Below are 14,246 nucleotides of genomic sequence, written 5' to 3'. Positions count from 1 at the left end.
AAGGTAATGATAAATATTAAACGCAGGAATAACGGTAGAGACCTCGAGCCAGCTGCAAAACGGACTTTTGCTTCTTTGTTTCGCATTATTCGGCAGACGGGACAAGAAGCGTGTGATTTTCCCACGTCTAAGATGTGTCCTGTGGTGCTAGCAAGTCCCATCCCAGTAGCCTCCATATCTCTTGCGTAAACCAGTCAGGAACGGATTGCTCGGGAATTTGAGTACAGTTCTGTAATCTTTCAAGCTCATGTGTATCGGGTGGTTCAGGCTGCTGTAGCGCATGTGGAAACACAGAATGGTCTGATCCGAACAAAGCCTGAAGCAGAGTTCCTTGTAGCTGCTGCTTCACCTTGGCCAACCATGCCATTGTTTCAGGGGCATCCTGAGGTCCCAATGTTGAAGACGAGGATGTACAAGTATCTAATAAGGTTAGGCTCCTCTCCAGAGGCCAAATAAGGTGCTTTGCCTCCATCTGCATAGCATGCAATGACAGGTCATCCAGCTTGACACCCTGCAAGCCTTGGGGAAGAGGCAATTTTGTCTGATTCACATGAAGATCAGGTCGAATTTGTAAATCTTGGAAGACAAATATGCACAGTAAAGTTCCTACGCGTGTGAGAAGAATGCACAGAAGTCCCTCGAGAAGAGTTCGATGAACTGCATATGAAAGGTTCAAAGAAATTGCAATAGAGCCCAATAGCCGACTGATCTGGCTCGCTACTTCGTCGACAGGCGTGGTCGTAGGATTTTCCAGTCCCTGACAGGGCTTTGCGCTTGTCGACTTTCTAGACGGCTTGTTCTTTGGGGTCTTGGAGGAACCGGCGCTTGCTGAAATCTGTCCGGACTTGCTGATACAATATTGCTCCAGAGCCGTGGCTATAGCTTGATACAATTTAATGAGATGATAAGCAAGCTGACCTTTGCCGTGAAGGTCATTTTCAGTCTCCGCGAGCTTTTCCAGTGCCTTTAATATAAGCTGAAAAGCGCATTTGATGCTGTGCAGAACCTGCTCTAAGTGAGGTCGCTTTGCCTGGAGGACGGGCTTCTTGCTAGGTCGAGTGGTATGTCCTCTCCAACAGACAGCTGTGAGCACTTCATGCACAGCTACTTCGCATAGATCCGCGGAAGATTGTACAATAGTCGAGCGACTCGGCCTGCGTTGAATGGCTCGCTGAAGAGCGTAGAAGTGCCGCATGAATGATGCAGAAGCTGTTAAGATACTCCAGTGAGTCAGAATAGACGATAACGTTGACACTCTCGACTGACCTTCTTCCATGTATTCAGGTTGCTCGACCAGTTTGCTAGATTCAAAAACCATACCGAAAGCCTGACTCTGAAAGTTCACCTGTGTCTTTGCTCTTTTTCTTGCATTCAGACACCCGTTTGCCTTCCTCTTCACCGATACTTGCGTAACCTCTTGAGATAAAGAGTTCTGTGATTGCAGTTTCGTAATAAGGACCTCATTACGCTGCTCCAGTTCATAAATTCTATCCATCAATCGGCTCTGCTCTGCTTCAGATTTCTTGTAGGCGTGCTGCCAGAAGGAAACGCTGTCGAAGAACCGATCTTCCAAATAGTCCCTACCGCAACTTTCTGCATTTTTGATGTTCTTTCGGATCTGCAGCACATAGTCTAGGACTTGGTTAGCTTGATTTGTACAGAAAAGGGACAGGAGGCCTATTAACCTTGAACATTCATGCCTGTCGGCTTCTGTTTGACGATAGCCATTGCAAGGGCCAGCTGAGCCTGGGATGGCATAGAGTTGCCCGCCATGGGAGTTGTCTCCATGGTCGAGAGTATCTTTTGCTTGACACGGAAAGTTGATAATGATGGAATAGAAGTTGTGGACGAGGCAAGCCATTAAAGAAGTTTCTTAGAGCCTGAGGCATAGTCTTCACACACCAACTTTCTTCGGTCGGTATACGCATGCGAAATGTACCTATTTTTTTTCTCTTACAAGTAGGACCTTGATATTCTTAGGGCTTTGAAGACGGACGGCTCCAGTCCAGTCCTTGAGGAGCTCTTAACTGCTATGGCATATAGCTCGAACGATCAGTTCGTTCCATGAGGCGCTGGTCCTTTCCTCCTGGCGATCCAGTGAGCCAATACCGACTAGCATACCATAACATGAACAGTCACGCAAAAGGATTCATGAGCAGATCGTGTAACAGAAAACCTCTCCTGGGACTACCTCTTCCTGTACTCAGGGTTGGAGAAGAATGGTTTTTAATGTATTTAGAACAAAGACAGGAAGTCATATCCATCTGCGTCAGCTCTATTTACTGTATCTGGCGCCATCGAGAATCTCACGGGTCGAATTGATATGTCCGCAGCTGGGGGTTGCCGGATATGTAATGGGAGAACAGGAAGCCGTATTTGCCTCGATGGAGGTGTCCCGCCACCGCCAACACAGGAAGACCGATAAGATCTCCACCTTCATCTCAACCATGCTATCGTTAATCTCTTCTTTCCTCTTATGGTGATTGTCTGAATACTCAAAGTCTCTCAGCCCTTTATTATTTCACGGTTTTGTCCGTCGCGAACTTTGTCTGCTGGCTGAGTCGGTTTCTTCCCACATTGAGATAACAGCGAGCTTTCCTCGCGCGAACTACCCTCAAGATGCCCTCGGACGACGATCTCAAGGCACACGCTGCCTCTAACCAAGATTTCTATGCTCTGCTTGACATCCCACCGGCTGCTTCGGAGTCGGAAATCCGCCGTGCGTACAGGCGGACAGCCCTCAAATACCACCCTGACAAGATCGCAAACCCAACACAGACAGACATCGACAAATTCCACCTATTACAGATTGCCTACGATGTACTCTCTGATCCCTCCATACGGCAACTCTACGATAATGCGCGAGAAGCGCGCGAAAGAAAAAAGCGTGAGCTGGAGATGATGGACGCGGCAAAAAGGAAGATGAAGGAGGACTTAGAAGCTCGAGAGCGTGCCGGTGCAGTTGCGATGGGAGGTGCACAACGAGGCGTCAAGAGGACCTGGATGTCTGCCGGCATGGCTGGAGCGGACGACGATGCTGAGGAGAAGCTTCAGCGCGAGATTGAACGGATTGCGGAGGATGGGCGGCGGCGACGCAAGGAGGCTGAGGAGCGACTGAAGCGAGAAGCCGAGGCTGAGGAGAGAAGGTTACAGCAGGAACAGGAGGAGGCGCAGAGAGCTGCGGATCGGAGCAGTCAACGAGTCAACCGTTCACACGAAGGCGGCACGAATGTTCCAGAACTCGAGCGTTCTGTCAAAGTGCGCTGGGTTCGGGAAGGCCGAGGTCTGGAACTAGACCAACATCGCTTGATGTCTTTATTCAAGCCTTTCGGTAAAGTCGAGAACACGTTCATGCTCAAGGACAAGCGCCAACGTGTCGGGGACAAGCGAGAGAAGAAGACTGTCGCGACAGGTGTCGTGGTATTCGCCTCCATTGTCAGCGCTCATGCCGCCGTGCTGGACAGCGAGAAAAAGCGACGCCAGAGCGCTGGCCAACCGGACAACGATTGGTCACTTATTGAATCTGTATCCTGGGCGTCTGGCAACCAGCCAGACATAGTGGGCACAGAAACCCGGGCTGCTTCTCCCATCTCCACCCCTGATGAAGCTTCGTCAGCACAGAAGCCACCTCCTCATGTTGGCCCCTCCAAAACGGCTTTCGATTTTTCCAAGCTCAAATCAGCAGCGCCTCCTGGAGGTTCAGGCAAGACCCCCGGGAAAGCGCCCTCGTTTGCCTCATTCGCGTCGGCCGCAGGCTCATCAAAGCCAACGCCATCCGATACATCGGCCAATGGACGAAGCACTCCAAGTTTCCAGGAAATAACATTAATGCGATTGAAGAATGCACAGCGCGAAAAGGAGCGAAAGGCCCTTGAGGCGCAGCTTATGAAAGAGGATGAGGCAGCAGATGCTGCTGAGGCTGCTGCCGCTGAGGCTAGGTGCTAATTATTTTTTTCTACATCTTTCTTTAGATGTTGAGCGTCTTTTCGTTCGGTAGACTTCTAGTTCAAAAGATACCCCTTTTGACATTGTTCCTTATTACAATCTTTGGCAAGAATTTATCGTCTATAGAGAATACATGGTCATTATATGTACAATATATAATATACGATGTGCTGTGATCCACGTCACTCATTCCGCCGTTGCTCTTCCTCCTCCTCTAACTGATATAAGAGCTCCTTTGCCCGGTGGCCTTCCTGGTTGTCCACCTTGCGAGCAAGGTTCCTCGCTCCAGAGGAGATATAGTCCCTCAGCCAGGGCGGCACAAGAGCTTTAACCTTCACTTCTCCTGGCTCCGTAGCACTTGATGATCCCTCTTCTGGCGCAGACCATGAAATCTTGAATTCTTGCTCAGGGCTGTAGTGTGAACCCTCACCTGTGAGCACGATATCGGTCATTATCTCCAATCGACAAAGAGCTAAACCGATATTTCCGACTCCACCGAGGAACTTTCCCGCGCTTCGGCCCTTTCTACCATCAACCTTGGAGATATTCGATCCGCTAGGTGGCAAGGCCACCGCTGCAGAGGGATCATATACGGGGGTATCACCGGATTGAGGGGCGGAGTTCGCGTACAACTGCACAGGCACAATCCGTTTCCGCACAACCCCCGTATGATGCGTACGGATCGTAAGCTCCTGACCGACGTAGCAGCCCTTGCGGAAGTCAACACCCCGCATCATGTCCATATTGCATTCGAGGGGAAGCGCAGATTCGCGGATTATCTCAGCCTGTCCCTCCGCTATCCCGTGCAACATCCGACGAACCGTATACGTGCCCAAATCGACCTGGGAGCCAGCAACCTGAGCCTCATCCGGTAGATGAACACGCAGGTCCTCCTCGCCAGGTGTGACGAGCCGAGACCCGAAACCCGGAGCCCTGGTATCGATGCATCCAGCAACGGATGACGAGGGTGCGAACGGCGAGGACGATTCCGATTCCAAGTTATACGCCGCCCATCGGGGCTCAGCATGGTCTTTCCATGACGACCAGACGGTGCGTTCACCGTCTTCCAGGGCACGGAGCTTCAACTTCGATCGAAGTTTATGTTTCTTAAGATGCTTCAAGAGGCTGGATACCTCGTTTTTGTCCACTTCAACCAGCCATGCTGGGTCACCAGTTGTATCCGTCTCGCTATCTCCTTTGGGCATCGGATAGATGAACGCATCGTTCAACACTCGACCTTGGGAGTTCAGGAAAGCCGTGTAGGTCCCGGTTCGACGAGTTGCGCGGCGGGGGTCATTCGCAATGAGCATATTCTGAGTAATTAGTCCTTGAAGAAAAGTAGTACTATCGACACCTGTGATCGATATCAAACCCCGGTTCGTAAGTCGAGCATATCCAGACCGAGGCGGGGAAGAAGGGACAGCATTGCTTGATGGCTGAGCGCGGTGCTGTACGGTGGTCGAGAAGAGCCTTGAACGGCTCAGACAGTGAGCGCAAACTCTTTTCGAAGATGTAATGGATCGCATGATGACTGCGTTTGGCCGATCATGACAATCTTACCAACGATCGTTTTCAAGAGTTCTGGGTATGACATCGACGGCCGGGCGGTGAAATATGGCAGAATTAGGATAAGATGGATGCCATGTATCATTCAATCGGCATCTCTCTCTACACAGTCAAGAAGTATCAAGGATAAGACGGTTGTTCAGCGTTATACAATTAATACTATTTCGGACTGGACCTTCTGAAGGACATAGTTACATGTGGGTTCATTGTTGAAAACCAGTGCGAGCCTAGACACTCATTTGTTTCCCTTCGCTACGCCTTCCAAGAATCCAAGCAGGAAAGCCTTATTGACTGGGGATGAAACCTTGTTTGCGTTCAGCGTTTCAGTTCCGACGTCGGAGGTAGGACGACTGGGCGAAAGCGGACTAACACACGAGGAAGGAGCTGACGGTTTGGTGAGGGGTGTACGGAGGTCCGTTTTTCCAGAGGGTGAAGTAAGTGGAGAAACAGGCCGTTTGCCAAAAAGCGAGAGGAGAGCCTCCTTCTGCGCAGCTGTTTGGCTTGGTCGGCGGTCGAAATTTGGCTGAGGAGGCTGAGGAAGCTGAGCAGGTTGAGCAGGTTTCGCCACTTGCCCAGCACTGAGAGATGGGGAAGTCACTTGCCGAGCCCCACCGTTCTCATCTTTACTCCGCGTCGGAAGGATGTTGTCTAGGTTTAGATTATCCGAGCGACGTAGTATCTGCGGCTGGAATGACTTGTGTGGCTCTGCGGCCTTCATCATGTTGGTACGAGATTGGGAAGACGCTCTTGACGAGCGAGGCTTAGGAGACTGAGAGGATGCTGGAGTAGGTGAGCGATCCTTCCTGTCCGACTGCGGTCTGGTCAATATGGTAATGGGAGACGAAAGAGGCTGTGAGTGTCGATCTTTGTTCTTCCGGTTTGAGTCGTTCTGGTTTTTCTTCACTGGTTGCTTGAAAGCCGCCTCAGGAGGAACGACGAGCGGAGGCCCGGACGAACTGGTAGGGTTGCGCGACGCTCCCTTTGGTGTCACATGTGTTTGGGGGGCAGATCTCTTGGGAGTGCTAGGATCGGTACGAGTCCGTTGGAGAATTTGTTTGGCAGTCGGAGAGGCAGGTTGGGCCGATAATTCGGCAGGCGCTGGAGTGGCTCCCTTAAGGAGACTCAACAGTTGATCTTGATGTTGCGACGGTTTGCGTTCAGCAGATGGCGTTTTCTCCGAGAGCGTTGCCAAATCAGCGATTGTTGTCTTTGGCGTTTTCATTGAATTGTCTTTGAAAACATTCAGTAGCGCTAATGAGTGGCTGGTAAGCTTCGGCGGAGGCAATTTGCTTGCTGGTGGTATAGCTGGCCCTTGAATTTGCGGAGCTTGCGCCGCCTGCGAGAATTCTGGATCACCAGTTCTCTGGTATGGAGCTGGCGCTGGCGCTGGCCTCTGAGTCTGCGCAGCTGCGTGCAACTCAGATGGGTGGCGATTTGAAAACTGTGATACCCCATGATAAACAGCGTGGGGTCCTCCTACACCAAGCGAGTGCACGGGAGTTGGCAAATGTGAAAGAGCAGCGCCATGGTTTGGTTGCCCGGAAATATGTAGTAAATTGTCATGTTGTCCAGAGTAGGCAACTTGCTGAGGGAACCCTGGAAAGAAATCTGGTGCCGAAAGAGTTTGAGGTTGATGTGGTGGGGGCATAGCCTCATGGAGCACATTAGGGGGAAGTTCCTGGTCGTTTGTGGGAGCCTCATGAGTAGGTTTGTGAGAGGAGCCGCTCCTTAACAATTCCAGCAGAGCATTGGACTTGGAAGCATCCGGAGCAGAAGTCTGTGGAGGAGGGAACGGAGTCTGAGTGGAGGCCGAGTGAATGTTAAGAAGTCGCTTGAGGTGAGAAGAGGCGTCCTCTGCTGAAGTAACTTCAGGTAAATCACTAGGAGCAGCATGCCTGGCTGGTGTCTGGTGGATAGCCGGTTGAGAGGCCTCGTCCATTGATGTTTCTCCTTCCAACTGCGACTGTTGTTTAACGCCTCCTGATTGCGCCTTTGCGTCAAGCCGCCGTTGTTGAGCAATCCATTTCTTGAGGGGGTGCATGAACGGTGCAACCATGTAGAATTTGTTCGCGTTTGCAACCGCCATATTCTCATCGTTTGGCTTGCTTTTCTTCATTAACGTTGGCAAGTCCGACAGCTTATACCATTCAATCTTGCTGATTTCCTTCCGAGTACGAGGTTCAAAGTGAGCATCATGTGGCACGCCGCGGAACACATACAACCTCATATGTTGTTCTCTCATGGTGATCTCGATATACTTGACGTCCTTTTCATCCTTCACTAGCCCGGCCTCCCGCACGTCATAACCAGTCTCTTCGTAGACCTCACGAATCGCGCAGTCGAGGTCCTTTTCATCCTTGTTGATTTTACCGCGAGGAAAGCTCCAATTGGCGCCCTTCTTCCAACCCTTAACCAGCACTACCTCATCCATGTCCTGATTCAGCAGGATGGCACCACGTACCGGCACACGGGTCTTGTAGGCCAGAAACTCCGAGAACGCTGTAATATGATGGTAGTGGGACCATTGGGACATCAGTGGGCAATGCTGAAAGATGCGCAGCGCGAAAGCTTTCAGAGATAACGAGGGAAGCGCGGGGTCCAACGGGCGAATGAAATCCTCGTAGAACCATTGTGCCTCCTCCACTTGAAAACAGATTCGTTCGACGGACTCCAGCTCTTCGCGAGGTAAATTTATAATGAAGCGGACACACAGGTCATCCAGCCCTAATGTCAGGGAGTCCCACCATTTAGCATCGTCATCGACATCACCATCACCATCACTGCAATCGCCGTCGATACATTGAGCGACCGGAGAGAAGGCGAAAACTTACAGTCCTCCAGCTGCATCTTTGTTTCTGTCATACTGTCCGACGTCTTCTAGCATTTCAACACAGCCTTTGTCTGCGTGACGAGGCCTCTCCGAGAGCCAGCGGCGCGGAGAGAGAGAGAGGCGGAAATAGAGGGGGAGAACAGCACACCAGTGATGCAGCTTCCAGTAGGGTGCTTGGCAGAAAGCACCCGCCCTAAAGCGTAGCTTTGCTGAAGGGAAATGGAAAGTAGTGGCGAGAGCAAACCAATGGCTTGTCTACCTTGAAAGCGAGTGAGTCAATAATCACCTATTTGAAGGGGGGTTGAGGTTGAGTGCGTTCACTCGTTCTGTGATAACCGAGTGTTGGGCGACAATCACAAGGACAAGAGCCTCAAAGAGAGCAAGCTGCTGAGAAGGATACCAAAGCATAGGATATTTGTGGCGCAGTCGTCCATAGGCCACCCAATAGTACGCAGTTTCTTTTCATGGCTCAGTAACAGCGCCACAGCTAATGTGGCTCTGTGGTCTGTGCAGATCAGCGAATCAAATCAGGGAAAAGTGATGATCGTCTCAGCTGTTGAGCACGGGATGACGTCTCTGTTAATTATCCATGTGAACCAAGGGGAGAACTGAGACAGAGAACGGAGTAGACAACGCTTTGGCACCTATAAGTTGCGGGTTGACAGATACCATTTATTATTCAAACAACTTACCTCGAATAGCCTGCTTGCACCACAATATTCGTGCCCTGCTATGTCAAATTCTGTAAAGCTTAATTCATTTAGGACATTATATCATTGATCTCTGTCAGAGACGTCTACACACATACAGAGAATCTGAGAGGTCTCGGAATCTTTCCTCACGAAATCGATCTGATCCTTGCTAAATCTCTTCTTTTTGTATCAACTCTCGATCTAGATAACATTCGATTTTACTTATCGACTAAGAAGAAGCCATGTCAGGTGCTCTGGCGTCCTTGGTCGGCAAGAGAATTTTAGCGGAATCAGCGAGGAACCATTTCGGCCAAGAGGTAAGCTCATGAAAGATCAATAATTGGAATGTGTTTTTGCGCATAGCGACTGATACTGGTCTTGTCCAGGATCCCTATTTCGAAGAAGTTCCGGCATCACGACTCTACCGAGCCTTCGGCAAGAAGACACGGAAGAGACAAAAAGCAATTCCTCCAGGCCTCTCTGAGAATGACCGGAGAGTCCTCACACAGGTGAAACGCAGGGCGTACAGACTAGACTACTGCCTATTCAATCTGTGCGGTATTCGCTTTGGCTGGGGCAGTGTTATTGCGCTGATTCCATTGTGAGTTCCGTAATCGCACATGATGTTAAAATTGACATTGACGTTCGTCCATTTTTCAGCCTCGGTGATGTCGGCGATACCGCCCTTGCCATGATGGTCGTAAAGAACTGCGAGGAGATTGACGGGGGGTTACCAGCACGGCTCAGGATGATAATGATGATCAATGTGCTGATCGACTTCGTTATCGGTCTGGTCCCATTCATAGGGGACGTTGCAGACGCTGTGTACAAATGTAACACAAGGAACGCTGTCATTCTAGAAAAGCACTTGCGAGAAAAGGGGGCGAAAGTGCTTAAGGCGCAAAGTCGAACTCCGGAAGGGATCATTGATACCAGCCTGCCCGAGGAATTCGACAGATATGACCAGAGTGCCTCGGACGAACCGCCTAGATACGAGAGCCAGGCACAAACGGGACCTGCTAGGCCGGAGCCTGCCAGGCATCCGAAGAGAGACCGGTCGCAGAAAGGGTGGTTTGGTAAATCGTCCGATCGAGCAGGTGACTTGGAGGCTGGAGTGGCGGATAACTCACAATCCCGTGTCTGATGAAGAGAAAAGGATACCCCATTAGTTGGTGCTAGTGCCTATGATTTCTTCCAAAGCAATGAAGTGTCATCTGCGATCCCAAGGAGCCACCCATCAGCAGGTCAACTCAGGCCGAGACCTGATGCATGCGTAGCATAATTCGAGCGCTCGACTAGCACCAGTAGTGTCACCACCATCATTGTTGCCTGAGTTCAGCATGAAAGCGCCACAGAAGCTGCATTGAGGTACATTGGCAGGCATCAAGGAAGCTTGAAGCTTACTCGCAGTCCTAGTCACATTGGCCATGACGCCGGGATACTTCTCGCCCTGTGTCTGGACGTATCGCATCATCAGCTCATCAATGGACAGGTTCTTCGTGAGCACATTTTCTGATGGTGGCTCGTCAGGAATGATAATTCTGGTCAGTTCGGGGAAGAAACTGGCGTAGTTATCCACCTCGGCTTTAAACAGGTCCCGAAGTGGAAAGTTGAACTCTACACCAAAAGGTGACATTCCGTCACACACTTGCCATGTCAAAGATGAACCCCGTCCCTTGGCGACATTGGCAAGAGTCTTCGCGGCGAGCCTGGTATCTGTATCACCCCACAACACTCCTCTGCACGCTATTTTCTTCGCGAACGCAACAACAAGTCTGGTGATCAGAATGTAGTCGACATCAACCTTGGATGTGGAAGTCGGGATGGAGGCACGGAAAGCATCAAGACGCTCTTTGGCGGATAAGCCGGTATCATCAACAAAGCCGTCCTTCGAAAATTGAGAGATGACTTCCTGAAGTTCGGGATCCAGTTCGAAGATACTGTGAAGTGGGATCCGAGTAAAAGAATGCAGGGGAAACGTTTGTTGTAGCAACTCAAAGCCCTCGTCATACGACAGACTACTGTGAGAAATAGAAGAAGGTTCAATAACAAGCAAATGGAGATCGAAGCCCGGTGAGGGGTGCGACTTGGCGAGTTCATGTTGGATTTGAGCATTCAGTATGTGCAGCAAGACAGAAGAGGAGATGCCGCAAGATAGAGGCAAGAGCAGCTTGCATGGGCCGGTTCTAGGCATGTTTCTCCGAAGACGATAGTTCTCCATACGCTTGAACACCTTGAAATTCACGAATCTGGCATAGCAAGTCCTAGATGAAGATAACACAGTCAGTAGTTGGTTCCCGCCACCAAATCTTTCGAACCAACATACTTGCATAGACGGCGGGTGCGCAGCGTCAATATAGCCTCCGCATCACTGCAGTCAACGCAGGGATCTGATAGTTGCTTTCCGGGCATTTTGCTGCTTGTTGCCTAGCTTTGTGTCGAATGTCTCCGGTTGCGATGGCTATCAACAAGAAATTTCGCATAAAAGGAAAGGCAGAAACCTCATGGCTCATGGCGGTACTGTGGCGGGCACAGTTTGATTGGTGGGACCGTCAGCACACGGCTTCCCCGGTTCCAGTATACCTTTAGGTAGCCACGACAGCCTGTACGTACTACAGGTAAGCTTCAACTCTAGCACACTCTAGCCCCGATACTATCGCGGAATAACCTGTCCTAGAGAGGCTTGATCCACAGCCTCTGAAAACTATCTTGCAAATTGAAACATAATTGCAAGGTTTGCTTGCCATCGGATGGTCTGCGGTCGCGCATAGACTCTCCTTTTGAGTACTTGGAAGCCTAGTACGGCTGTTCTTTGTGATCGCAATGAAGGGCTGGCTCCAAACACTATGCTTGACTGCCGCTCTGGCAGGACGAGTTCTTGCAAATGAAGTTGAATTGGTGCGTATAAAACTGATGGATCTCCCCGCCAATAACTAACATAACCATTTTACCCAGACACAAGACGAAGCCCACCGCCAACGATGTTCAGGGATGTACAGTCGCAAGGCATGGGGTGGAAGCATCGATCCGTATATCGAGACCGTATTTGTCAAAGATAACGAAGCCGGCGATAGCGATCCTCTTGTCAGTGTCGTGATATTCGAATGGAGCGACGAGAATCTGATCGGGAGATCCGTATCTGATGACCCTGAAGTGTGCCTTCCCAGTGTCGACGCAGATGAAGTTCCCGCGCTTACACATACCCTTATAGGCAAAAGAGACCATTTGCGACCAGGCTAGCGTCGAGGCGAAACTATGCGAAGCAGATCAAATAGGTTCCTTCATTCTGGCTGCCAACGCGAGCGAGGCATCCAAATTCCCTATTATATCTCAGGCGGTGCATCTGAAAAATCCGACTGCAATTAATTACCCTGTCAAGAAGACAGGCTTCTATTGCGTCAGCACTTACGGATATTCTGGGAAGGATTACAAAGCGGCAGTTGAGTTCAGAAATTCATATGGTGAACTTCCGGCTGCGCAAATTGCAAAACTTCCGTTCTACGGTGGCTTGACTATTGTCTATGCCGTCATTGGAGTGTAGGTCTCCGCTTCATAAGACCATTTCTAAGTCCTAGCAGTACTGACGGGCTTAACACAGATTTTGGGCCTTCCTATATGTTCAGAATCGTCATGACATTCGTGAGTGGGAACCTTCAATTGGATGGTGCTCGATTACTGACGACTGCAGTGCCGGTGCAAAACTACATTACTGCTATCCTAGTCTTCCTGATTGTGGAGCAATTGATGACCTGGGGCTTCTATGGTATTTCACCCGTCGCACATTCCTTGGAGTTCAATTTGTCGTCCCGGTCCCTGACCAGTAGCAGATTTCCAGAATCGGCACGGTTTGAATATCGGTGCAAAGGTGCTGATGGTGATCGTCGCTGTCCTAAATGCGGGACGCAATTCTTTCTCATTTTTCCTTTTGCTCATCGTTTGCATGGGATACGGCGTGGTCAAGCCCTCTTTGGGCCGGACCATGGTCTATGTTCGTATCCTGGCAATCACCCACTTCGTTTTCGGTGTCATCTATGCTGTTGCAAGTCTATCAATTACACCCGATAGCGCTGGGCCACTGGTCCTCCTCATCGTGCTCCCCCTGGCTGGTACACTGACTGCATTTTATGTGTGGACACTGAACTCCTTAAACGCAACCATGAAGGATCTGATCGACCGAAAGCAGAAGGTCAAAGCAATGATGTACAAGAAGCTCTGGTGGTGTATTCTGGGCAGCATCATCGTGATCTTCGGCTTCTTTTTCATCAACTCATTCGCTTTTGCTGGTCGTAGCGAAGCAAGCTTTGTACCAGAGCATTGGAAGACCAGGTGGTTCGTGCTAGATGGTTGGCTGAACCTTGTGTACTTGTTCGATATTGGATTCGTCGCCTATCTTTGGCGGCCTACTGCGAACAACAGGCGGTTCGCAATGAGTGACGAGGTATGTCTTGGACAACGCTTCCATGGCGCCCGATGAATGCATCCTAACATCATTGTAGCTTGCGCAAGACGATGACGGGTTCGAGATTCGATCTCTCAATAGTGGACTGGACGACGAAGAAGCGTTTGGAGGCCCGGAAGGAAATTCTGCTTCCGCAACACGCCGTGAGCTGTCACCGGTACCTCCTAAACCTGTTCCATCTGCTCCGCGCCAGCGAGACTCCCTCGATGGCGAGACGATTTTCGCTGTGGGTGAGGATGGAGACAAATGGTCTGAGGATGAGGACGAGTCTCCGCGAAACTCAAGCGAGCGACAGAGACTCACTGCCCATAAAATGGACTGACGGGCTCATGGCGGAGGAGCCAAAATCTTGTCTCGAATCGAGTCGATTGTGAATGCATAAGCATTCTCTATCATTGTGTTCAGGAGTGGCATCAAATCATCTTTATATCAATTCCCGGAAGTTGAAGGTTCGATAAGTCTTCTAGGGATCTTTCCGTTTGGTCTCAAGTTTGCAGGCATTTGATGGCGTTTGGCCTATTGGTGTAATTTTAGATTGGCTCTAAGTTCCTACTACTCCAGTAATGGGCTAATTGAATTTACGTGTATATGTCATCTACAAGTTAAGAGACATTCATTCAAATCCCTCAGCCAAAAAACTGCACTAAATATGGAATAAACGCGGCATTCTGGCATACCTGGATTTCCGCCTTAGGTAGCGTCTATTTACCTGTCGCAAGCTGTCATAGCAACCCACTCTCTCATTTTCACTTAC

At 50.1% G+C, this 14,246-nt stretch overlaps 7 protein-coding genes across 7 annotated transcripts; 3 read left to right on the top strand and 4 right to left on the bottom strand.

Annotated features, from left to right (window-relative positions):
• Positions 1-127: 127 nt before the first annotated feature.
• Positions 128-1,861, bottom strand: AFUA_5G12450 (uncharacterized protein; the record flags this gene model as incomplete). The annotated part of the gene is made up of 2 exons (XM_077804872.1): positions 128-1,209; positions 1,267-1,861. The coding sequence occupies 2 exons, from the start codon at positions 1,859-1,861 to the stop codon at positions 128-130; spliced, it is 1,677 nt and encodes a 558-aa protein (XP_077661008.1).
• A 758-nt stretch (positions 1,862-2,619) lies between these two features.
• On the top strand, positions 2,620-3,945 carry AFUA_5G12440 (putative cell cycle control protein (Cwf23); the record flags this gene model as incomplete). Its single annotated transcript, XM_748315.1, has 1 exon — positions 2,620-3,945. The coding sequence occupies one exon, from the start codon at positions 2,620-2,622 to the stop codon at positions 3,943-3,945; it is 1,326 nt and encodes a 441-aa protein (XP_753408.1).
• Positions 3,946-4,127: 182 nt separating this feature from the next.
• caf17 (YgfZ/GcvT domain-containing protein) lies at positions 4,128-5,471 on the bottom strand (the record flags this gene model as incomplete). The annotated part of the gene is made up of 1 exon (XM_748316.1): positions 4,128-5,471. The coding sequence occupies one exon, from the start codon at positions 5,469-5,471 to the stop codon at positions 4,128-4,130; it is 1,344 nt and encodes a 447-aa protein (XP_753409.1).
• A 145-nt stretch (positions 5,472-5,616) lies between these two features.
• Positions 5,617-8,833, bottom strand: AFUA_5G12420 (decapping enzyme complex catalytic subunit DCP2). Its single transcript, XM_077804871.1, has 2 exons — positions 8,343-8,833; positions 5,617-8,235 (listed from the first exon to the last, which is right to left on the bottom strand). Exons 1-2 carry the CDS (start codon positions 8,371-8,373, stop codon positions 5,747-5,749), a joined length of 2,520 nt encoding a protein of 839 aa, XP_077661007.1. The 5' UTR covers positions 8,374-8,833; the 3' UTR covers positions 5,617-5,746.
• A 132-nt stretch (positions 8,834-8,965) lies between these two features.
• AFUA_5G12410 (DUF4112 domain-containing protein) lies at positions 8,966-10,177 on the top strand (the record flags this gene model as incomplete). Its single annotated transcript, XM_748318.2, has 3 exons — positions 8,966-9,350; positions 9,420-9,634; positions 9,694-10,177. Exons 1-3 carry the CDS (start codon positions 9,276-9,278, stop codon positions 10,175-10,177), a joined length of 774 nt encoding a protein of 257 aa, XP_753411.1. The 5' UTR covers positions 8,966-9,275.
• A 93-nt stretch (positions 10,178-10,270) lies between these two features.
• Positions 10,271-11,445, bottom strand: AFUA_5G12400 (uncharacterized protein; the record flags this gene model as incomplete). The annotated part of the gene is made up of 2 exons (XM_077804870.1): positions 10,271-11,297; positions 11,360-11,445. 2 exons carry the CDS (start codon positions 11,443-11,445, stop codon positions 10,271-10,273), a joined length of 1,113 nt encoding a protein of 370 aa, XP_077661006.1.
• A 134-nt stretch (positions 11,446-11,579) lies between these two features.
• Positions 11,580-14,124, top strand: AFUA_5G12390 (uncharacterized protein). The gene is made up of 7 exons (XM_077804869.1): positions 11,580-11,931; positions 11,989-12,186; positions 12,245-12,570; positions 12,632-12,672; positions 12,722-12,796; positions 12,861-13,471; positions 13,530-14,124. Exons 1-7 carry the CDS (start codon positions 11,857-11,859, stop codon positions 13,812-13,814), a joined length of 1,611 nt encoding a protein of 536 aa, XP_077661005.1. The 5' UTR covers positions 11,580-11,856; the 3' UTR covers positions 13,815-14,124.
• Positions 14,125-14,246: the final 122 nt, after the last annotated feature.

Source organism: Aspergillus fumigatus, chromosome 5, assembly GCF_000002655.1.
Source record: "Aspergillus fumigatus Af293 chromosome 5, whole genome shotgun sequence".
Taxonomy (NCBI): domain Eukaryota; kingdom Fungi; phylum Ascomycota; class Eurotiomycetes; order Eurotiales; family Aspergillaceae; genus Aspergillus; species Aspergillus fumigatus.
Note: the sequence above shows the minus strand (reverse complement) of the source record. Positions and strands in the feature narration are given on the sequence as shown.